The sequence below is a fragment of the Pundamilia nyererei genome, unplaced genomic scaffold (genome assembly GCF_000239375.1).
Source record: "Pundamilia nyererei isolate P.nyererei 1_Seehausen unplaced genomic scaffold, PunNye1.0 scaffold00134, whole genome shotgun sequence".
Lineage (NCBI taxonomy): Eukaryota > Metazoa > Chordata > Actinopteri > Cichliformes > Cichlidae > Pundamilia > Pundamilia nyererei.
The window spans coordinates 1,732,523-1,752,976 of NW_005187535.1; the positions used below are offsets into that span (position 1 = coordinate 1,732,523).

Consider the following 20,454-nt stretch of genomic DNA (forward strand, 5'->3'; position numbering starts at 1 on the left):
GCTAAGCCTGACTGAGATGTTACAGTAACATGGGAACAATTAGTCTCAGCACGTGCACATAAACACAGTGTGTATTCACTTAAAGCAGTTTTTTAAACGACATCCTGTCCATGCAATGCCCTGATTAAGGAGGACCGTGTGTGTGCAATAAAATTCAGAACTTCATTAAAAATTATCTCAGGACATTAACCAGAAGAGGAAGGCAGTTTATGTCTTCATAAAGTGGATAATATACAAGTTAAGCAGCTTGGTTCCTCTAGGCTTTTCTCTTTTTATTGCTCATGAATGGTTTTATCAGTGCACAAAAAGAACAAATGAGGATTATTTTGAGAATAACAAGGGGGTTTAGCAATCTATACAGTGGAAGTGAAGCTAAGGTGTAACAGAGTTTAGATATCATGACTTCAGCATCACTAATTCCTACACACACAGACAATCTTCCCTCGTGATTCTGTTACTTTTGAAAATAAAAACTATGATATAAAACAATGGCCCATCCTGTTTTTCTGTCTGCTCACCAAGACAAACATCCCATGCTACGGCTGCCAACATTAACATGAAAAACACACTGATCTGGTCCCTATTCAACATGAGAGCTAAGAGCTGCACAGTTGTATGTCATCAGTGCTGAGTCTGACCAAACAGAACAAAGAAGCCAGAACGACACACCCAGCTGTTTACTTTAGTGAGTTATAGGGATAAATCTTCTTCCATTTACTTGAAAATAAAATTTTAAGATACTAAGATACTACAAACAACGCATCGGTGACATTAGCAGAGTGTATGACTTAGTCTTTTATTGTGCCAAGAACAAATCAAGCATGAGGCACGGTTGTGCTTTAAATTAAAACGATGATGAAATTTGTTTTATAAACATTTAAAGTCATTGTAATTACCCGATAATGTATGTATTATTAGTTGATTTAAAGGATTGGGTCCTGATAGATAGATAGAATTTTTTTTAATTTATTACTTTACTACTTTTTCACATCACTGTAGATAGATAGGTCGATCGATTAAAATAAGTAAATAAGACAATAACCATAGATAACTATAATAACTATAAATAAACTTATTGTACGAGTCACTTATTTATTTATCCATTGTGATATATTTTACTGTAGAATGTTAAGTAAGAGATTAGGCTTCTGTTTTGTAATTTTGCGCAATGGATTAATAACAATAATAAATATTAATGAAAAGGGGAAATATATATATATATATTTTAATATTTATATATACAAGCAGCAAAATATATCCCAATAATATCCCAATAGCTTGAATTAGACAGTTTGTTTAATAATTACGCCTCATCCTACACTTTACCGGTGCCATGTTTTCAGAAACGCGGTATCTTCAAACAAACAGCAATACATACGCTTCGTCTACGTCACCGCTTTAGATGATTGACAGTAAACCGCAGCGAATCCGGTGTCTGTCCGTGTTTTGCATGAGCCAATGAGCATCCGGGAGTCATTATTTGCGGAAGTTATTAAACTGCTAGCAACACTGTGGGTTTGAGCTACATCTTTAGGATAAATTGTCACGATGTCCGCTGTTAAAATTCACAGGAGACCTTTTAGGTGATGTTTGTAGTAGAAATGGGTCCACTTCATGTTGAGAAGTGTCCTAAAATGGCTTTGCTTTAATCCACGTGGATTTCGCGTGTCTGCCTGCCTTTCTGTACATGTACACACATTTGCAACCATTTCTTATAGCTTATATTCTATACCCTCGAGTTAGCGGTCGCTTGGCTACTTTTTATATTGGCCCCATGAGACGCAGCGAGGACACGGAGCAGCAGGTCAGGGAGTCAGAGGTCGACATGAACCCGCCGAAGCGGCTACGCACCACGGAAACACTGACAGGAGGCAAAGAGCGGGAGGTGGAGAAGAGCACTGTGGATGTGGTGGGTGATGATGACTCAATTTAATGTCGATACTGACATTAAGGAGAGTAAAAGTTATAAAAAGTGATATGGCCAGTATTACCACCCTAAATAGTTTGTTTACTGAGCATACAGGCTTATCCTCGGCTCTATTTCGGTGGTGTGGCATTTACTTGCGGTTTTAATTTGTTAAGAGCAAACTAATAGAGCAACAGGCTTGTCTTCTAGAGATACAGGGCTTGAAACGTAAATATTTGCTATAGTTATTTTAGGGAAACCATTACAGATCCTAATAATGAAAGTGGCATCTGTTGGGCTACACCAGTCAGCCACAGTATTTAAACAGTAGATGGACAGATGAATAAAATAACCACATATTACAGTGTAATGCACTCGGAAACATTGAGTGCTGGTATTTATGTGACTCTCACTTTGACACCCACACAAATGTTGAAATGTTGTTGCAAACCAAGCACTCCCCAACATCAACGGCCTCCAATTCAGCACAGGGCACCTAATGACAAGATGGAAAAAGCAAAACAAAACTGTTCCATTAAAAATGAAAAAGTCCCTAAATTATTTGCCCAGTTTCTTACCCCATGAAGGATTGACATGAAGTCTGTAAAACAAGCCAGATTGATGGAGATCCCACCCCAGAAATCCAGGACCCACTGCCAAATTATCAGCACCAAGTACCACTGAATACCCCCACATGTCCCAAGTCTATACCTTAGTTGTGTCAGTTATTTTGGCAGCTGTAACAGGTTCAGTATAATATTAGAACCAATCTGCTTGATTGGTTCAGACCAATCAAGCAGATTGGTCTGAACCAAGTTGTGCCTAATATACTGGAAACGTACGTTGTACATATAGACACTGGCAATTTCAACTTACTTACTATATAGGAGTTTGACTTTTGTTATTTCCATGCCCTTTTGATTAAAGAAGTGCTACAGTTGCAATTTTACTCATTTTCAAGATCACTTCCCTCCTGCACTTCCAGTTTATACCATCCTGCTTGATTGTTGTTTTTGTGGTTGCCAAAGCAGCAGTTGAACTGAGTGTAAACTTTCTATTTGTGTCTTCTTTACTCAGAGTATTGTCATGCCAGTGTATAATGCATCATGCTGGCTGGATGAATGTCTGCAGGCCATATTGGTCCAAGATTTCTCTGGATCCATGGAGCTGTCGGTGTTTGATGACGCAAGCACCGTAGGTTTTGTAGGCATATTTACACAAGTGAAAGAATACATTGTCTCATAGTTTGAGACATCACTTAACTCTTATGCATGTGCGTGTCTTTTAGGATGACTCGAAAAAAGTGGTGGAAGGTTGGAGGGAGAGGCTAGAGGCAAAGGGCATCTCAGTGGTGATCTCTGGTCACAACTCTGAACAACCTAAAGGAGGTCAGTAACTTTTGGGATATGATCAGCAGTCAATCCACGCTCCCAATCAAATTATGTGACCTTTATTTTGTAGTTGAACATGAAGGCCTTAATGCTAGTAGATGCTCATAATTCCCGTAACATCTTCCCAGTTGTTCCTATCACCATTTGTGGCAGCTAATGATATCAAATGAAAGCCATTGTTACATTCCCCAGAATAAACCATGTCTGAGGTGAGTACTGACAAGTTTCTGGGGAGAAATGGAAAGTATGTGAAAGAAGGGGGATTTATTTACATGTAAAATCAGTTTATATGAACATGGTTGACATAAAGACCAGCCATGCAGCAGCCCTTATGCTGAAACAACCAAAAACAAAGGCAAAAGTTCAACCAAACACAATCTCCAAAGAACGGTGAAAGCTACTGAGCTCATTAACAAGAAGGCAGCTTGAATGCTGCCAAATTGGCCTACTGGCAGTAAATGAGCCATTTCTAACAGTCTTTATACTCTGGGCCCTGCTGATCAGTAGTGGGATCAGCTGCACTGAATCTGCACATTCAGCATTTCACGAGGGTTACTGGGTTGAACAAAATGTTTCATTGAAATTGTGTCCAACAGGCTTTGAAGTACTTTTACTTTGTTTGGTGACTGTCAGAAGCGTTACACAGTTAGTAGCGAGGTCTGTATACAGCCCACTGTATTAAAATAAGCAGTTCAGACAATAAGTCAGTTTCCATTGGTGCAACAGCTTATCAGGGGCCGTTTAAGATCTGGTCCTTAAAATCTTCCACTCTGTGATGAGTGTTGGACTTACTCTTGTGAATGCTTAATTAAGGAGAAGTGCAGAAATACAGTGCAACCTTTAAGAGACTTTTTTTTCCATGACTGAAACAGGAACTGGTACTCTGCAGCAATTTATACTGATTTCAGATGGATGTGTTAAGTTCATGTCTCTTACTTATTTGTAGAATGTGCATTGTAACGTAGTGCAACACATTTCAATGCGCTACAATTTGCAGTACATTTGAAAGCCCTCAAGCTAGCAGAAATGTAATAAATGAGCCTTTACTTAAGCGCTTACACACCGGCAGCGCTTTTTCATGTTGTCTGGTTTGACAGTTCATTAAGAATCCAAGCACACATTTAACTGTCTCACAAAGACATATTTAAAACCGTAAGAACAAATAAGCATGAAATGTTCTTTTGTCTTTCAGTGGGATATGCAAAGAATAAGGCCATATGTCAGAGTCGTGGGCAATACTTGTGCTTTCAGGATGCGGTGGGTGTGACCAAGTGTGCTTCATATCTTTCATAACACATACAATAGTATGTCCAAAATAATGAAATCATACCGGGGTGTTCAGTTATCCAGAAAATACATGCAAACACAGATCTCAGCAGTCAAGTTACCGACTGACGGGCTAAACATGAACATGAAAGAGAAGTTTAAGTTAGATTAGGATAGCTCTGTTTTTGACACAGTGCTTTGTAGCTGCTTATCTGAAACACTCATCTGACACACTCATCTGACACAGCCAAAAATGAAAGCTCCAAACATCTGACAATCTTCCAACCTCTGATCGCCTCTGGCTATATTTGCTCTTATCTTTCAGAGTCGCATCATATCAACTTGGCTGTTTTCTGCTAACTTTTCACAGAAAACACTCAGTGCCTATGAGATTGGTTTATCTGAAAGCAGTCAACTAGTTCTGTTTATTCTTGTGACTCTTTTTCTGGTAATGCTGATATACTGATATATTTTACCCTCTTAAACTTTAAATACAGCCTTTATCTCAACCACGCTATGAAGATAAACTCTTGTTCTGTGCACATCAAGGTTTTTGCCTATTTTCTATCTATCATTGCAGTTAGACAGACCCCTCCGAGATTATTAAAAAATTGTTTTTTATGTTAAAATGCTAAAATTGTCAAAACTAACAATAGAAAATCCAACACAAACCATTTTGACCAAGCTCTAATATAGTTCATTAAGTGCAAATGAAAAAGAATTGTGTGTATTGTCCATTTGTTGTCACGTGTTATTGGCATAGACATTTAAAATAATTATTTTCTTAACTTTAGGATGACATTATGTTGCCCCAAAGAATTCGTCTGCAGTATGAGGCGTCCGTCTTGCACAAAAACACTGTAAGTTCTCTCTTAAGCGTTTGCTTAATCACTTCCTTCCCTGTCTTTTCTTCTCACTTCTCTTCCTCCTCCTCTCTACCTTTCCCTCTGACTATCAGTGTTAAAATGAAAACAACAACAACAAAAAAGATATTGTTTGTGAGAGTGAGCATGTGCATGCGTGCGCGTGCTGCTGTACAGTTGGCATGTAGAACAGAGTGAGTATCCGGTGTTGATGCTTTCTTTGACCTGGCAGGTCAGGGGTTATAGGTCATGTGTGTGTGGAAAATAAGGGCGACAGCATAGAGACAGCAGGCTTGCTGTCCTCCATAAACAGCCTGCCTGGTTCTGTTCCAACTGTAATTTTTTTATAGTTGTAGGTGAAAAAATGGGACCCGTATTTTGTTTTTTAAGTTTTCTATAACCTCTCTCTTTATGTATCCTCTGATTCTGATGTAATTCTTTCTTTCCTTTTTTTGCTTGAATATGTCTCATAGGAAACACGATATGAAGCAGTAGTTTGCATTATTTGGGTGAAATGTATTAGAACTTTTAGATGACTTATTAGTTATTCTGCCAATAATATCTTAGTTTTTTTATTATCTGAAATAAAAAAAGATGTTAAACAATTCTATTAAACTTCAAAATCAAGTTAATATTTCAAACTCAGCCTTCAGTCTGAAGGATAATTACTCAAATCGTTGGAAGTTTGTGCAGCTCGATTTGCAAAAACAAACAAACACAGAAGCTCTCTGATACAGAATTTTGTCTAAAATGATTGAAAATGTTTTGGGTGGTTCTTGGAGTGAAATTTTTTATTTTACTCACAAAGTTGTGTATGTGTGTTTCCATGATAGCTGATTGGCTGCAGAGTCCAGCGGGTACCGGAAGGATCTACAGAGCGTTACACTCGCTGGATCAACACACTCAGTCAGGACCAGCTCATCACACAGGTAAATGAATGCAGCTTAGCGGAGCATGTTTTGATTGCCGACTAATGTGTTTTCGCATGCATATGTGAATGCGTGAGGTCACGTGACAGGCAGCTACTAGGTCAGTTTGAAACAGGATACATACCTGCTGTACGCAGTTTCCACGGAAATGTGTTTGTGGAGTGGAGAGAGGATGCTGCATCACTCCTGACCTCTCTGTCTATCACAATCCCAGCAGAGGAAACAGACCCCAGTGCCAGCAGTCTGCTGAGGGCAGCCTGTAGTGGAAGCTGGTAAAAGTTTTGAGCTTTGTGTAGAAAGCCTTGTGCAGCTAGCAAATCATCATACACAAGCACTTTAGTTTTATTATACTGTAAAGCTGTCTGAAAAATTGAGTACATCATTTAAAACAAATAAGAAAAAATAAGAAAACAGGTAGCTCACTACTCAATAAACCTACAAGCTTCAAACTGTTTCTGTGCTCCTTGTTATATTTCATACATTGACGGCATCTGCAGTCATGCCAAAGGACTCGTTATATATATAAACCCTGTGATTCAGTAGCTTGTAGAGCCACCTTTTTAAGCAATATCTTGAAGTAATTGGTTTCTGTATGACTTCATCGTTTTCTCACATCATTGTGGAGGAGTTTTGGTCCACTTGTCATTACAGCGTTGCTTCAGTTCATTGAGGTTTGTGGGCATTTGCTTATGCACGGCTCTCTTGAGGTCTTGCTACAGCCTTTCAATCAAGCTGAGGTTGGGACTTTGACTGCGCCATTGCAGCACGTTGCTTCTTCTTGGCTGCTGTGTTTGGGATCATTGTCCTGTTGCGTGACCCAATTTGGGCCAAGCTTTAGCTGTTGGATGGATAGTCTTACATTTAGCTCTAGAATACTTTGGTATACAAAGACTTTATGGTCTACTCAAGGTGCCCGCGCCCTGTGGTTGCAAAACAAGCCCAGGTCATCATCCCTCCACCAGGGTGCATGTCAGTAGGTATGAGATGTTTGTGCAGATATACTATATTAGGTTTTCATCAAATCTGACACTGTGCATTATGAATAAAATCTCCATTATTCTATTAGTATTGTGGACTCTTCTACCGTGCTCTTTTTAGAGGGATATAAGCCAAATAAGCCATGTTTGTTCAGTCTTTTTCTAATTGTCCTATGATGACAGTAACATGTAAGTTCCAAATTCATTGGTAAAGGGCTCCATAAAGACATAAAAGGTAATGGTGTTAAACATTCTTGACCTAAGTGCTGACTACATTAATGAAATTATGATTTCTGTCATAGATGGGAAGCCATAAGGTAACCAGTGAATACACCCTGATAGATGCATAACAGATGCACAAGCTGTTGGCCCTGGCAGGAGGAACTATGAACTAATCATGAGCCTTACTAATCACTCAAAGCCATGAAAGCATTTGGTCACTTGACCAGCTTGGCTACGTTTTTGCTGTAATTTATGACTTTATGCTTGTACTCATAATCAAATATAGTGGGCAAGATTTGAGAGTTGTGTCCACTTGTGTTTGCCATACAAGCGCTCTAAATAGGCAAATTCCAATACTTATTCAGACTATAAGTATTGGAACATTTTTTTTAGAATTTCTTTGACGATGTGATCAAGTGAAAATATTTACCCAGTGTGTTTTTAAAAAGTTACATTATTCACGAAGTAATAAAAAAAACAGTGATATAAAAGTAAAACCCCTGGAAGTATGTCTGTTTTTGAAGAGATGGAAGTCTGCTGTTTCTGACTTAACAAAACACGCTGTCACTAAGGATACAAGACAACCTGGACTGGCTCACTCTCCCTAACACACACACACACACACACACACACACACACACACACACACACACACACACACACACACACACACACAAGGTCTGCATAACTCCTTAGCAGACATTCCAGGATATTTATATGATATTAAGTTTCATGGAGCATGAGAATGAGATCATACATTGATTCTGCAGTCTTAAAAGCCGCTCCTTTTCCTTTTCCTTCCCCTTCTCTTTCTTGACTCTATCTGCCTTTGCTTTTACTTTCTTGACAAAGAAACTGGACTTAACCGAGTTAAACTTTAAAATTTACATTGAGCACTGCTTCTTTTACTCTAACATTCATCTGTAGGGCATTAGATATGGTTGTCTAAAATGTTCTCTACCCCTCTGATTACTCACGTTCACCCTAATGCTCGCAGTCTTTCCCAGAACTTGGTCTCTTATTCATGCTTTTGGCCACAGCTTACATCTGCAAAATGTTGCAATATTACTACAGAAAGGCAAAGAGATGCACGTAGGCGGACACACACACATGAACACACACTCATACACTCCAGATTCTGTCCAGCTGTTCAACTGCCTGGATCCAGATGTTTTGCACAATTATTTTCATCTGTGATGCATTTCTGTTACGCAGTAGTATTTCCACTTCAACCATGAACAATCACACAAATACAAATGCATATGCACACAGTGTGTAAGACAGAGTGATGTAGTGGGAGAGGGAAGTAGGACCACCTGAAATGACCTTTAGATTCAATATGCAAAAATATTACTGTTACAAAATACACACAGAGATGAGGAACAAGCAGGGGTGGGGAACTGAGAGGGGGCTGGGTGCTGGTGTAACAAACGAGTTGGGGGCCTGCATCTGTAAAAAGAGAAAGAAATATAGTGGACATAATCCGATCCTGATGTATTAAAAGAGTTTTGCGGTCAGAGAAACGAGGAGAAGCCAAAACAAACTCATTAGTCAAAGAATCATATGCGAGAGGATGGAAATGTGTATCCTTCCCCTGCACACTTCAGGAAGCACACACACTGCTTTAAGAAAGCACATGTGGCTGCACTCTAACCTATTTTGTTTTCAGGAATAGAACTAAACTTCTCCTGAGTGCAGCTTGTTGCTTAAATACTATTGCGAAATTTTTCAGAGCCAGTAGCTTCAAAATCCATCCAGTAAAGTTCGCACAATGTGAAATAACAGAAATAGTATAAGAAAATAAAAACATAGTAATTAATAACCTTTATTTACTGAAAGTGGCACAAGAAAAAACTTTTTTAAAAATGTGTTGACGTTGCCTGTGCTCCTGGCACCCTGTGAGCTAAAGGTAAAAACGTGTAAAACCAGATGCATTAGATACATTCATTCTTGAATAAAAATGTGCATGAAACCTTTTTCAAATGAATCTCAAGCACAGCAACACAAACAATTAATTTAAGTTGGACGGTGTGTAGCTAATATGACACTGTATATTGTCTCTTTATTAGGTTATTGACCAGAATATACTCCTACAGATCTGCCACAAACTGAAAATTTATGAAATTCTAACAGTTTGTCGGTTTCAGGTGTACACCTCCCATGGGCCCAGTGTTGTCATGCCAACATGGTTCTGCTCACGGGAATGGTATCAGAAAGTTGGGCCGTTTGATGAGGGAGGCAAGGTAAGCATTCCTATTACTCAAACTGACTCTCTGAGGTGTTCACAAACCCACTTTGTTGCTCTTGTCGACTCACCAAATGTCAGAAATAATAGTGATCGGTCACCTCTATACACCTGACCAGTCACTTCTTGAATGTATGAATTGGTTGTGAATGTCAGAAAGAATTACCTAGATGGAAAGGTGTGGAAACGGAGGAGTTTTCAGACACTGTTCGAGCAGCTGATAAGAACATCCTTTAAAGCATTCGACTTCTCACCCCTACTCATATCAGCTGTTTTCACACATGAAAACTAGGAAATTCTGTGAAAATCCAACTGAAACCTTGCCTGACGTTTTCCTTTCTCACATCTAGCACACTGCTAAAAACACAATTGTTAAATGTTCTCACTATCAAAAATACATTTGATATCTGATATATAAGCCCAAATCCAAGAAAGCTGGGACGAAAATGCTAATAAAAACAGAAGGGAATGATTTGCAAATCCCGTAAATCCATATTTTATTCATTATAGAACACTGAAAATATATCATGTCATTTTACTGTTCCATGAAAAAGTGAGCACAACAACACAAAAGGTTAGGACAGGGTTTACGAAAAGCGTGAAAAGTAAGTGTTGCTAAAAATCATGAAACTACAAACAGGACAGACAACACCCAGGACTGTTAACCAGCTGGAGTCTTATATCAGATAAGAATGCAACACGTTAATCTCCCAAACATCCAGCAACTGGTCTACTCCTTATTTGTGGACTGTTGTTAAAAGAAGAAAGGAACCCTTAATGTTAGCATTTAAATGTTGCTATATTGGATTTTTGGAATCAGAATTTACAAGATTTAGACTAGAAGGTAGTGTGGCAAGTTATCAGCTAGCACTTCCAACATGGACTAGCAAACTGCATCCATACCCTGTATGGTTGGGATGCACAGACATAGATGAACAGACTAATGCAACAATTTTACTCCCCAAAGCTCAAGCACAGAGTTCTCAGATGGTCTTTATTTAGCCGCATACCAAGTCATCTTATTTGTCAGACAATTCAGTTAAAAAAGCACCAAATATTCAGGAGGTTCAGTTTAGTGACTCGGATTAGTGGAGGTAAGGCCTAGCTGCAGCTCTCTGTGTTTGGGCATATGTCATATCATACCATAATTCTTCTTCTCTGTCTCCAGGGAGTCCCAGAGGATCTTCTCTTTTTTTACCAGAGTCTTCGTCATGGTGGGGGTCTGTTCCGGGTTGACCAGTGCCTGCTGATATATCGTTATCATGAGAAAGCAGCCACTCACTCCGTAACTGAGTCAGTCCAACCATCATTCCTCTTCAGCTGCATTCACACACACATACTTGGACATGGTGTTGATCCTCCACCTACTCACAGCTGCCCACTGGCATCCCAGATTTTCTCAGAGCTCACACACAGATATACTCACACACATACACAGACACGTGTTTTAGTAAGCTTGAGTTTGTGGAATTTCAGTCACTTTCCCAGCGTATGAATCAGGAATTTCTATGCGTTTTCTTCTCTCTGTGGAATGCTCAGTATCTGTCCAGTGGTGCTGGGAGGGAATCGGATCGCGTTGTGAACAGAAATGTTTGACATATTGCGTAGCGTTGTGTGTGCGCGCATGCACGCGTGTGTGTGAGCACGTGTGCATTCCTGCTGTTGCCTGTGCATCAGCATGCAGTCTCTGCAGGTGTGTGGGTCTGTCTCTAAATCTAAAACACACCAAAGAAAAAGATCTTTCCTGCCTTCTCTCCACTCACACTGCCTAACCTTTCATCCCTTCTTTCCTGTTATCCCACCTTCCTTCCCTCTTTCCTTCCTTTCTCCCTTGCGTCTAACCAGTGCTCGAATATCTGCCCGTGTTGACGCACTCCTTCACCAATCATCCTCCTCTGTCTTCATCTATCATCTATTTTTGGAGATCTATTTCAAGCTAGCTGCCTTCCACTCTCCCCTACTTCTTATAACCCCTTCCCATGTACTGCCTACTTACTTCCTCTCTTTAGTGAAATGAAACCATTATCTTATTTTTGTCTATTTACGTCGATCTTGCTCATGCATGTAATTGTAGATGTGCTAAATGTGAGGTGTGAAGTCTTTTAAAAGAAACTGCCAAAAAGTAACTGAGTTGGGAGGCTTACTTACACAGAAATGCACTGTTTGTAAATGAGATGAAAAGGTTTGTGTGTAGTTAATCTCTACCATATTGCTGCCCTGCCTTAGAATCAAAGCCTGTATAGAGAATGCATAATAACCAAGGAATCTGGAGACCACCCGAGCTCCACGATGATGGTGGAATCGGGTTTGCTTGCCATATGAGGCCCAGTGCTTAAAAAAGTAAGAAGTTCGCATCAAGAGATGAGAGTGAAGCACTTTCTGAGAATGTCTGCTTGATTTCTCATTATTAGTGCCTTTGTTTTAAAATGTGAGTAGAAGGGGGTTAAGCTTGTAAACATAGACAGATTTAATCTTGACGGTGTGTGTGAGAGAGAGAGAGAGAACCCTGTACACAGTTGTGCAGAGGTTACAGGAAGTCAAACTAATTTACATGCATAAAATTTTCCATCTACTTAAAGCAACAGATCACAACTTAATAAATGTAGTACTTGCCGCTTTGTAAAGGTATGACACCGAAAGGATGGTTTAAATTTGTAGCTTTAGCTTTCAATTGTATTCACTGATCATTTACAATAGAGCACAACTAAGTTAGGCTGTCTCAATCAGACCGGTTGTAAACAAACTGACCAACATTTCATCAGCTGCTTTTTTTTCGATCGGTCATTGGAAGCTCTGTTTTGTACCCTTACACTTGCTCCTCCTCTAATCCCAGAGCTTTTGCAGTCAGTGTAAATGACGACTGCTCAACTTAAATCTAATTTTTGGGGAAATGGATGAAGGGATTCAGATCTGGCAAGAAGGGTAGGTAATAAGAGAAGAGGGAAACAAGTGGTTTTGATGTATTTTGACTACAGCACATGTTACAGTTCACCAATGGTAAATATTCTTCCTCAGCCACTTTAAGGAGTTACAGTAGAAGTCTTTGTTTTTTTTTGTGGGAGATTAATTGAATCTAGGAAAGTCAAATACACAACAAACATACTCGTAGAGTCTTTTACTGAAAGCTGTTGTTTAGTCCTTAGCTCATAGCCTAAGAGCCAGCTCATGTCACTAGTAGTGACTCATAATGTGAAAGTTTGCTCATTTTGACTCAGTAGGTGATACTTGCTCTTTGAGCCTCGGTGTGAAATCGCAAGTACAAGTGGTCAGAGTGGGACTTCCAGAGAGAAATCTCTAAAAAACAAACAAAAAAACCCCAGAAACTGTTAAACGGGTTCAGAGGGGAGCTTCTCCCAAGACCTTCAGCTTCCTTGAAAGTGTTCAACCTGCTGCTTAGATTCAACTGCTTCTTTCCCCACACTAAATAAAAAGAATCTCGGAGTTGTACCAGTGACAGTCTGATTAATTTAGACTTCTCTGGCCACTCTGTTCACAGAGAGACTATTTGGAAGCTGCGAGTAGACTTCCTGCAGGAGAGAGTTCTCAGCCAATGGGAGAGCTTCACCATATGGAACGCTGGTAAACAAGGCCGAAAGCTGTACCGATCGCTTAGCCCAGCCAATCAGAAGAAAGTATGTTGCCTTCAGATGGAAATAACCAGCCAAATCAACCTGCTTCCTGTGTCTCAGTAGATACAGATAATGAAAAAAGTTGTGAAATGCGTGTTTGAAATTAGTGTCATTCTGTTATTTTAGGTCAAGGCTTTCTGTGATGTGGATGAGAACAAGATCCAGAAAGGCTTCTATACATACGAGGAGTCCAAGGTGAGATCATATTTGTTACATTAAACAGGTCTCCAAGATGGCTTTATTCCAGTGATTTATTTTTTATTAACCTCTCTCGTGTTCCCGTATCTTTCTAGGAAAGGCCTAAGCCAAAGATTCAAGTTCTGCATTACAAAAACGCCTCCGCTCCTTTCATCATCTGTGTCAAACTGGTGAGCAAAAAGCATGTTTGTGTGTTGTATGTTTGCTGTTTCTGACCATCTGTTCCTCAGGTCTGTAATCTATGTTAACAACATAATGATGAAGGGCGTGTGCCCACTGCACGACATAACACACACAAACACAGGAGAGGCTGTCAGGAAATGGGTAGAGACAGCAGCCTGATCTTTGATCACACGATGCTTGTACAAACATTACATGTTTTTGCCACTATTGTGTTTGCATATAACACATATCATGGTTTGCATTTTATACTCCAGATCGTGGCAGTACACATAGGCTTTACCTAGAACAATGGCAGTTTCTTTTTATTCATTGGTTTTCAGTATGTAATTACACACACATCCATTGTGGCAGTTAAATCACGTAATATCTATTTATCACACAGCCAAATTCAGATTCAAATCTATGGTGACCCCCACCCCACCCCACCTCAGGGGTCTACTAATTGCTCAATTATGGGAATTGGGAGAAGTAATCAGAGTCGGAGGAGATGGAGACCTGGACCCAATCATTCTCTCTCTTGTTCTCTATGACATCCACATAAACAAACACCTGGACTCAATCACACTGGGTTTACACCCAGGTGTCAAATATTTATTATCAGCAAATATATTGATTTCAACTTTTCTCAAAGACTCTGGTTCAACCTAAATTCCTTTAGTTTAGTCAAACATTTATTGTTGTATTTCTTTTGGCTTAAAGCCGAGGGAGTCTATCATGTTTTTCTATCATTGGTCAAATTCCATAAGGACCTTTTAGCATTTTGTAATTCAAGTAGCCTCAAAAACAAGACTTCTGCAACTCCTCTTGGATCTGTTCAGGATTTTGAAAAATTGGCCCCTGAAAAGAGAGTTTGGTACTCACAAGAGACGGGATGTTCCAAAAAACTGTTGTTCAAATCAGGCATTCCTTCATATAAAGGAATGCTTGATTGAGTGGCAGAAAATCCTGCAGGAAAATTTGATATTCCAACATTATAACAGCTGCCTGCACTGGAAAACAAAAGAAAAAAAAAGGAGCAAATCTATCAAAACAAGAGTGTCAAAGATGGTCTGATAAGTGCAATAAATGTGCTAATATCAGCATTTCAGAAACATTTCTACTGTATCAGCTTCAAAATGCACATCGAGCATGTCATTCTTTTCTTGCATAGTTAGTCTGTTAACCTTACTTTCACATGCAATCAAAGGTAACAGCTAGCTATGTAAAAAGCTCAATGACACAGTGACACTCCCCCCCTCCCCCCAGTTTAAAGACAAAGCTGCAGGAAAAGGTTGTTTTCTCACTATTTATTTCCTTTTCCTTCTTGCTTGCTGCTGCTTTAAGTAAGAAATACCAAGTCAAAAGAATTCTGAAGTCCACAAACCCTGATGGCTGATTTCAGACTTGAAAGAAAATGATGATGTTTGTGAATGAAAGTTGTGTTGTAGAAACTGTGGCCTGCCATGATGTTTTCTGTTAATGTTCTTTCTCTCGTGGCATCTTTTCATTCGTAGGACATGACTGGAGGCAACCTGGAGGAAAATCTAAATTCTTTGCAGCTGAAGGAAGGAATAGATTATTACCACTTCAACTGACTGTTCAGGGAGATGGGGAAGACTGGAGGAGGCTTGCAGGTTAACAGGCAGTGGAATGCAGAGGAATACGTCACTTTCACATATATGCAAACTGAGAAGTAGGCAGGTCATAACAGGAAAAGAGTGAACACTGGAAATAAGTGCACATTTACAAAGATGAGGGTAGCAGATGGCTGTTGTGTATTTTAAGTCTTAAAATGGGTTAAATGCCATTTTTTGTAGTTTCACTTTGATATATCGGCTAATAAAGTCACAACAGGATATCCCAGCTCTGACTTTTTCTGACCCTCTCCTTAAGCATAGCACAAAGGTTTGTAAGGCTAATTCCACATTTCTTGCTGAGTGATGAGTAATGGTTGATACCAGACTCGTATATTACAAAAAAGAAAATATAAAACCAAGTGAAATTTAACATAGCTTAATTTAAGAACAATTACAGCCTAACACCTTTGAGTCTCCTCATCTTTAATACATACAAAAATGTACATAACAGGTCAAATGGAAACAAAACAATTTAGTGTCTTACAAAGGTGGGGACAGATTTACTAAACAGGCCAAGGTGTGGTTATTTTATTGATTTACAAAAAAGGCACTAAGTTCATTTCAATATCAAGCGCAAAAAATAAGACCTGATTTTTTTCAGAATTAAATAGCTGCGCAAGCAGTTACTGACATGTCGTAAACATTATTAAAATAGTTTGGATGCTTGATTTAAATATTCTCCTCCCTTTATTTTGCGCCTTGAGAAAGGAACTCCCTGAAATACGCATGCAACAGGTTTAGCTGTGATAATACACTAAGCTAAGCTGACTGACTGCTGACACGTTTATTATTATTTTAAATTAAAAAGCGTGTGTATTTCCCAAAATGTTAAACTGACACTTTTAAAAGCAAAAAGTAACGATGAACTGAACCACAGCTGAAAGAGGCAGCACAAGGGAAGATATGAAAGGATAGAAACAAATGTGAAGATCTGAAACCCTTGTACTTTACAGATGACTGTTCTATATCATGCAAGAGGACATTGCCAGTGTTCATTACTGAAGGAATAAAATATCACACAGTCTGTGTGAAGCCAGTTCGATAATTGCCAACCTGTATTCTTGAACTTGTAACTGAAGTTAAAGGGAAGTGCAGTCATGACAGAAAGTACAATTTATAAAGGGTGGGATGTTTTATGACCACATTTCTTAACAATTGTTCCCTGATGCAACTGTGTAAAATCAGATGCACGCACACATCTGCAAAGAATGTGCAAACACAGATTCAACTCACATTTGTTTCTCTTTCCCTGGGTCTCTTATGAAATCTAAAGAACAATAACCTCTTTAAGAGGGCACAATTTTGATACGTAAACACATAAAAAAAACATTTATGTTACCTCACAGAGTGAGGAGTTTTTCTGCCCAAAGGTAAACAGACCTATCCACACAAAATATCCCCCAATGTTTGCTGGTTTGGCGTCGTGGTTTGCATTACTGTAAATTTGGCCACAACAGTTTAAAGGGCAGCGATGGTTAAAAAAACGGTCGTCATCCCTACCAAAGTTTTATTTTCGCTACCTTTGTTATCATAGGCACAAAGTGACACATAATCACTGCACCACATTAGTAGGTAGGATTGGATTTAGTGTTGGATAAATAGCAGGAGTGAGTCAGGTTTGAGGTGAAAGCCCCTTGCCTCTGCCACCCACACCGCACAGTGCTTTGTTTGGGCAGAGAAAAAAAGATTCACATCCACTTAGCCACTAGCTTCTATCTACACCCCCTCTTCCCTCTCTCCTTTAAACTCAAAAACTTAAAGGAACAGTACAACCAAAATCAGATTTACCCATTTTCCACCTCCACCCTGGAGTGCGTTTTATCCATCCAGAGTGTTGTTTTGATGTGAGTTGCCCCGTTTTGAAAAAGCAGGCTGTAAAAATGTCTGTCTTTGATATAATAGAGCTAAATTAATGGAGTTAAATGGCACATTTTAGTGTGCTGGGCAGATTGTTGTGTCCACACCAATGACCTAGGTGATTAAAAAAATCCCGTAACATACAATGATTTTTTGTAGGAATTATTTTCTTTCTACTGTCCATGTCCACCGAAAAAGGAGAGTGCAGCTAGCTGATATTACATCTCAGCTGAGTGGGGGACACCATTAATGCTTATGTCCTGCCGAGCTGTCGCCTACTTTTTGTAACAGGTGGATGTATGCTTTGTTCTGCAGATCGATAAACACAGCTGGTATAGTTTTTACAGTTTTGATCTCCATAAAAAAAAAGTGCCATTTAGTTCTTTTATATTCAAGAGAGGGGTTAATGCGTCTGTAGCTGATTTCTCCAAACAGAGTGACTCACACCAAAGTAATGTAAAAAACCCAAAACAACAACAACAATGATTTGGAGGTGAATTTTCCCTTTAATCAACAAGGCTTTTCCAGAGAGAGACTTTGCATGTGATTTGGGGTTTTTTACATAAATGATTTGCCGTTTTGTTTAAGGTGGGGCATATTCGAAACGTAACATTTATCTGCTTCCGAATGCAACCCGTCATTCAAAGTATGTGCAGTCATAAAACTGTAATATTCTTTGGATGAATGAACACAAAATATTTGAGAACAAGCTGTTTAAGTAAGACCGCATCCTGTCTAAATAACGCACTTTTTAGCCAGTCTGCCCTCATGATGAAGCACTTGGTGGATGATCAGAGTGAGCTCTAATGGAGGATCTATGAAAGAGAGTAAACAGAGCTTTACTCAGTGTATACACTCTGGTGCTCTGCAGACATCAGACCTCATAATGCACACACACAAGCGGACCGAATGACCCCGACCCCGGAGCCTGCTTGCCCTCACTGGTCAAATAAATCTACGCGTGTGTAGAAGAAATATACACACGCATTCTTACACAGCTGCATGAGCTCTGGCAGTGCAGCTGATAAGAAAAAGAGATAAGAGAGTGGAGTGTTTGAATGAAGGGGGGGTCACGGGTCAGAGACTGAGGGCTTTTTCATTCACCTGGAATGATACAGCATTCCTTTGTTTCGACATCTCCCTCCAGAAGAGGTTTTTGTTTCTGAAAAGGAGATGCACATGCATGCTGTGTAAAATGCTGCACTATAAAGAGAAAGCACACTGACTATTTGCAATAATTACCATCTGTTTTACCATTGGAAGTGTTATGCAATAGCAGCGTATAATCAAATTAAAAGCAACTAACTGGGCGGTTCGATTTTTAATCGAATCTCTACGGAGCCACAAAAGGTATTTGAACCTTATGGTGAAGGCAAAGCAGCCTGTTTAACTATAAATACTTTGGCTCTTCATTTTCATTATTACAATGTCATGTTTTGTGGCAATTATAGGCCTAAAATAACAAAAACTGATACCTTTGTTAATTTTATCACCAAATAGGTCCTTTTCTACGATTCTTGAGCACCCACAGCACTTTATACAACATGCTTCATTCACCAGTGCACCTTTTTTTCTATGTCTAAATTCTCTCTAACTCAAATGAAGACTTTGGAGAGCAGCGTGGGGTTCAGTATCTTGCCAACGGATAGTTTGGCATGCAGACTGGAGCAGTCACAGATAAAACCACCATCCATCTGATCACTAAAAAACATGCTGTAACTCCTGAGCTACAACCACCAGCAAAACAGAACTACTGTGAAGTGGAAGAAAAAATATCTATTTGCATGTACATTCCTACTTTGAAATAGTAACTACAAAGCTGGTTGGGCTGGTCTGATTGGCCACACAGAAGCCCTTCCTTATGAGGTTTGCATGTTCTCGCTGTAGGTGTGTGGTGTTACATCAGGTACTCCAGCTTCCTCCCAGAGTTAAAAGACATGTTAGGTTAACTGGTTATTCTAATTTGGCCACTGATGTGAGGTATATGAAATTTTTCAAGTGTACAGAGTAAACCCCTTAACAAATGTATCGTCAAATGATCACCAAGGCCAGAAAATTGCTAGACATTTACAAGTCCTTAAAGCTAATACCCTTCCTCTCGACCTCCGCACATCTGATTCCATTGCACTGTTCAAATCATGATTAAAAACCCACTTATTCAATCTTGCCTTTCCCTCTAGTTAATATTTCTTTTATGATTTTATATCATGCACTTTTATGCTCATTTAAATTCTTGTTTGCTCTGTACCCGTTGCTTTCCTATGTATGAGTGACAGTTATCTGCTTGCATACTTAGTACTTGCTTTGGTCCTATTTCTATTATCCTCCTCCTATTCTCTATCTTACTTGTTAAGCACCTTGGCATACCCTTGGTTTTTAAGTGTGCTTTATAAATAAAGTTTATTATTATTATAATAGCTGAAATTTAATTTTTACTCTGACATGTACCATTAAGACCTCAGCATCATTAGCAGTGAAAGAAATCAGGCCACAAAATGTCAAATACTGATTTCCTCCATGATGTCTTTGGGATATGAAATCTATAGTCATGCAGTCTTGGACATGACTATCCAGAAATGGATAATCTTGTGCAAGACTATGCATTTCTGTGTATACATCCACAGTAGCTACTGCCATTAAGACACTGCAAAATTAATTGGATCGGGCACCAGGTGATAGGTGTAAACCAAGACCATTATGAAACATTTAAAAAATTTCAGAGTACCTCAGGTTACTGGCTGGTAATTAAACATTTACACTGCATTGAATGACTCGAGAAAGAAGAAAATTGTGTTTGTAGAAATTGTGTTTATTTATTTTTGATCAGTTGTAGTGATGAAAATTCTGCTCAACATATAAACAGTATAAGAAAACAAATCATTACAGTCTACAGCGAAGTAGATGCTCAGCCCAAAAATCATATTCCTCACTTTCACTGTCTCACTGTCTTCCTTTGTAGGGAAGCATGAAGTGGCGTTTCATTGGCGTGGGCTCAGTGTTCCTTCCTTTTATTCAACAGCTACTGTCAAGCTGCCATGCGTAAATTAGGATTTCTTAATAACAAAAACAAACCAAAAAAGACTGAGAGAAAGGAAGTAAAGGCCACAAAGGTTGTAATGGGAGATAGAGCAATTGTGTGTTTGGCTCAGTGAGGAAGAAAAGTGTAGACAGA

The 20,454-nt window shown here is 39.2% G+C and overlaps 1 protein-coding gene across 1 annotated transcript; it reads left to right on the top strand.

Moving 5' to 3' along the window:
• The first annotated feature begins 1,496 nt into the window (after positions 1–1,496).
• b3gntl1 (UDP-GlcNAc:betaGal beta-1,3-N-acetylglucosaminyltransferase-like 1) lies at positions 1,497–15,645 on the top strand. The gene is made up of 12 exons (XM_005743700.1): positions 1,497–1,909; positions 2,984–3,100; positions 3,195–3,294; positions 4,490–4,554; positions 5,358–5,423; positions 6,260–6,355; positions 9,702–9,797; positions 10,968–11,092; positions 13,296–13,431; positions 13,555–13,623; positions 13,722–13,796; positions 15,303–15,645. The coding sequence occupies exons 1-12, from the start codon at positions 1,688–1,690 to the stop codon at positions 15,381–15,383; spliced, it is 1,248 nt and encodes a 415-aa protein (XP_005743757.1). The 5' UTR covers positions 1,497–1,687; the 3' UTR covers positions 15,384–15,645.
• Positions 15,646–20,454: the final 4,809 nt, after the last annotated feature.

Bases quoted from the DNA above. Each gene is read 5' to 3' on its own strand.
- b3gntl1 (XM_005743700.1), top strand. From the start codon at position 1,688: ATGTACACACATTTGCAACCATTTCTTATAGCTTATATTCTATACCCT. The intron at 1,910-2,983 runs GTGGGTGATGAT...TTCTTTACTCAG, and splicing joins AGAAGAGCACTGTGGATGTG to AGTATTGTCATGCCAGTGTA. The intron at 11,093-13,295 runs GTCAGTCCAACC...CTCTGTTCACAG, and splicing joins GCCACTCACTCCGTAACTGA to AGAGACTATTTGGAAGCTGC.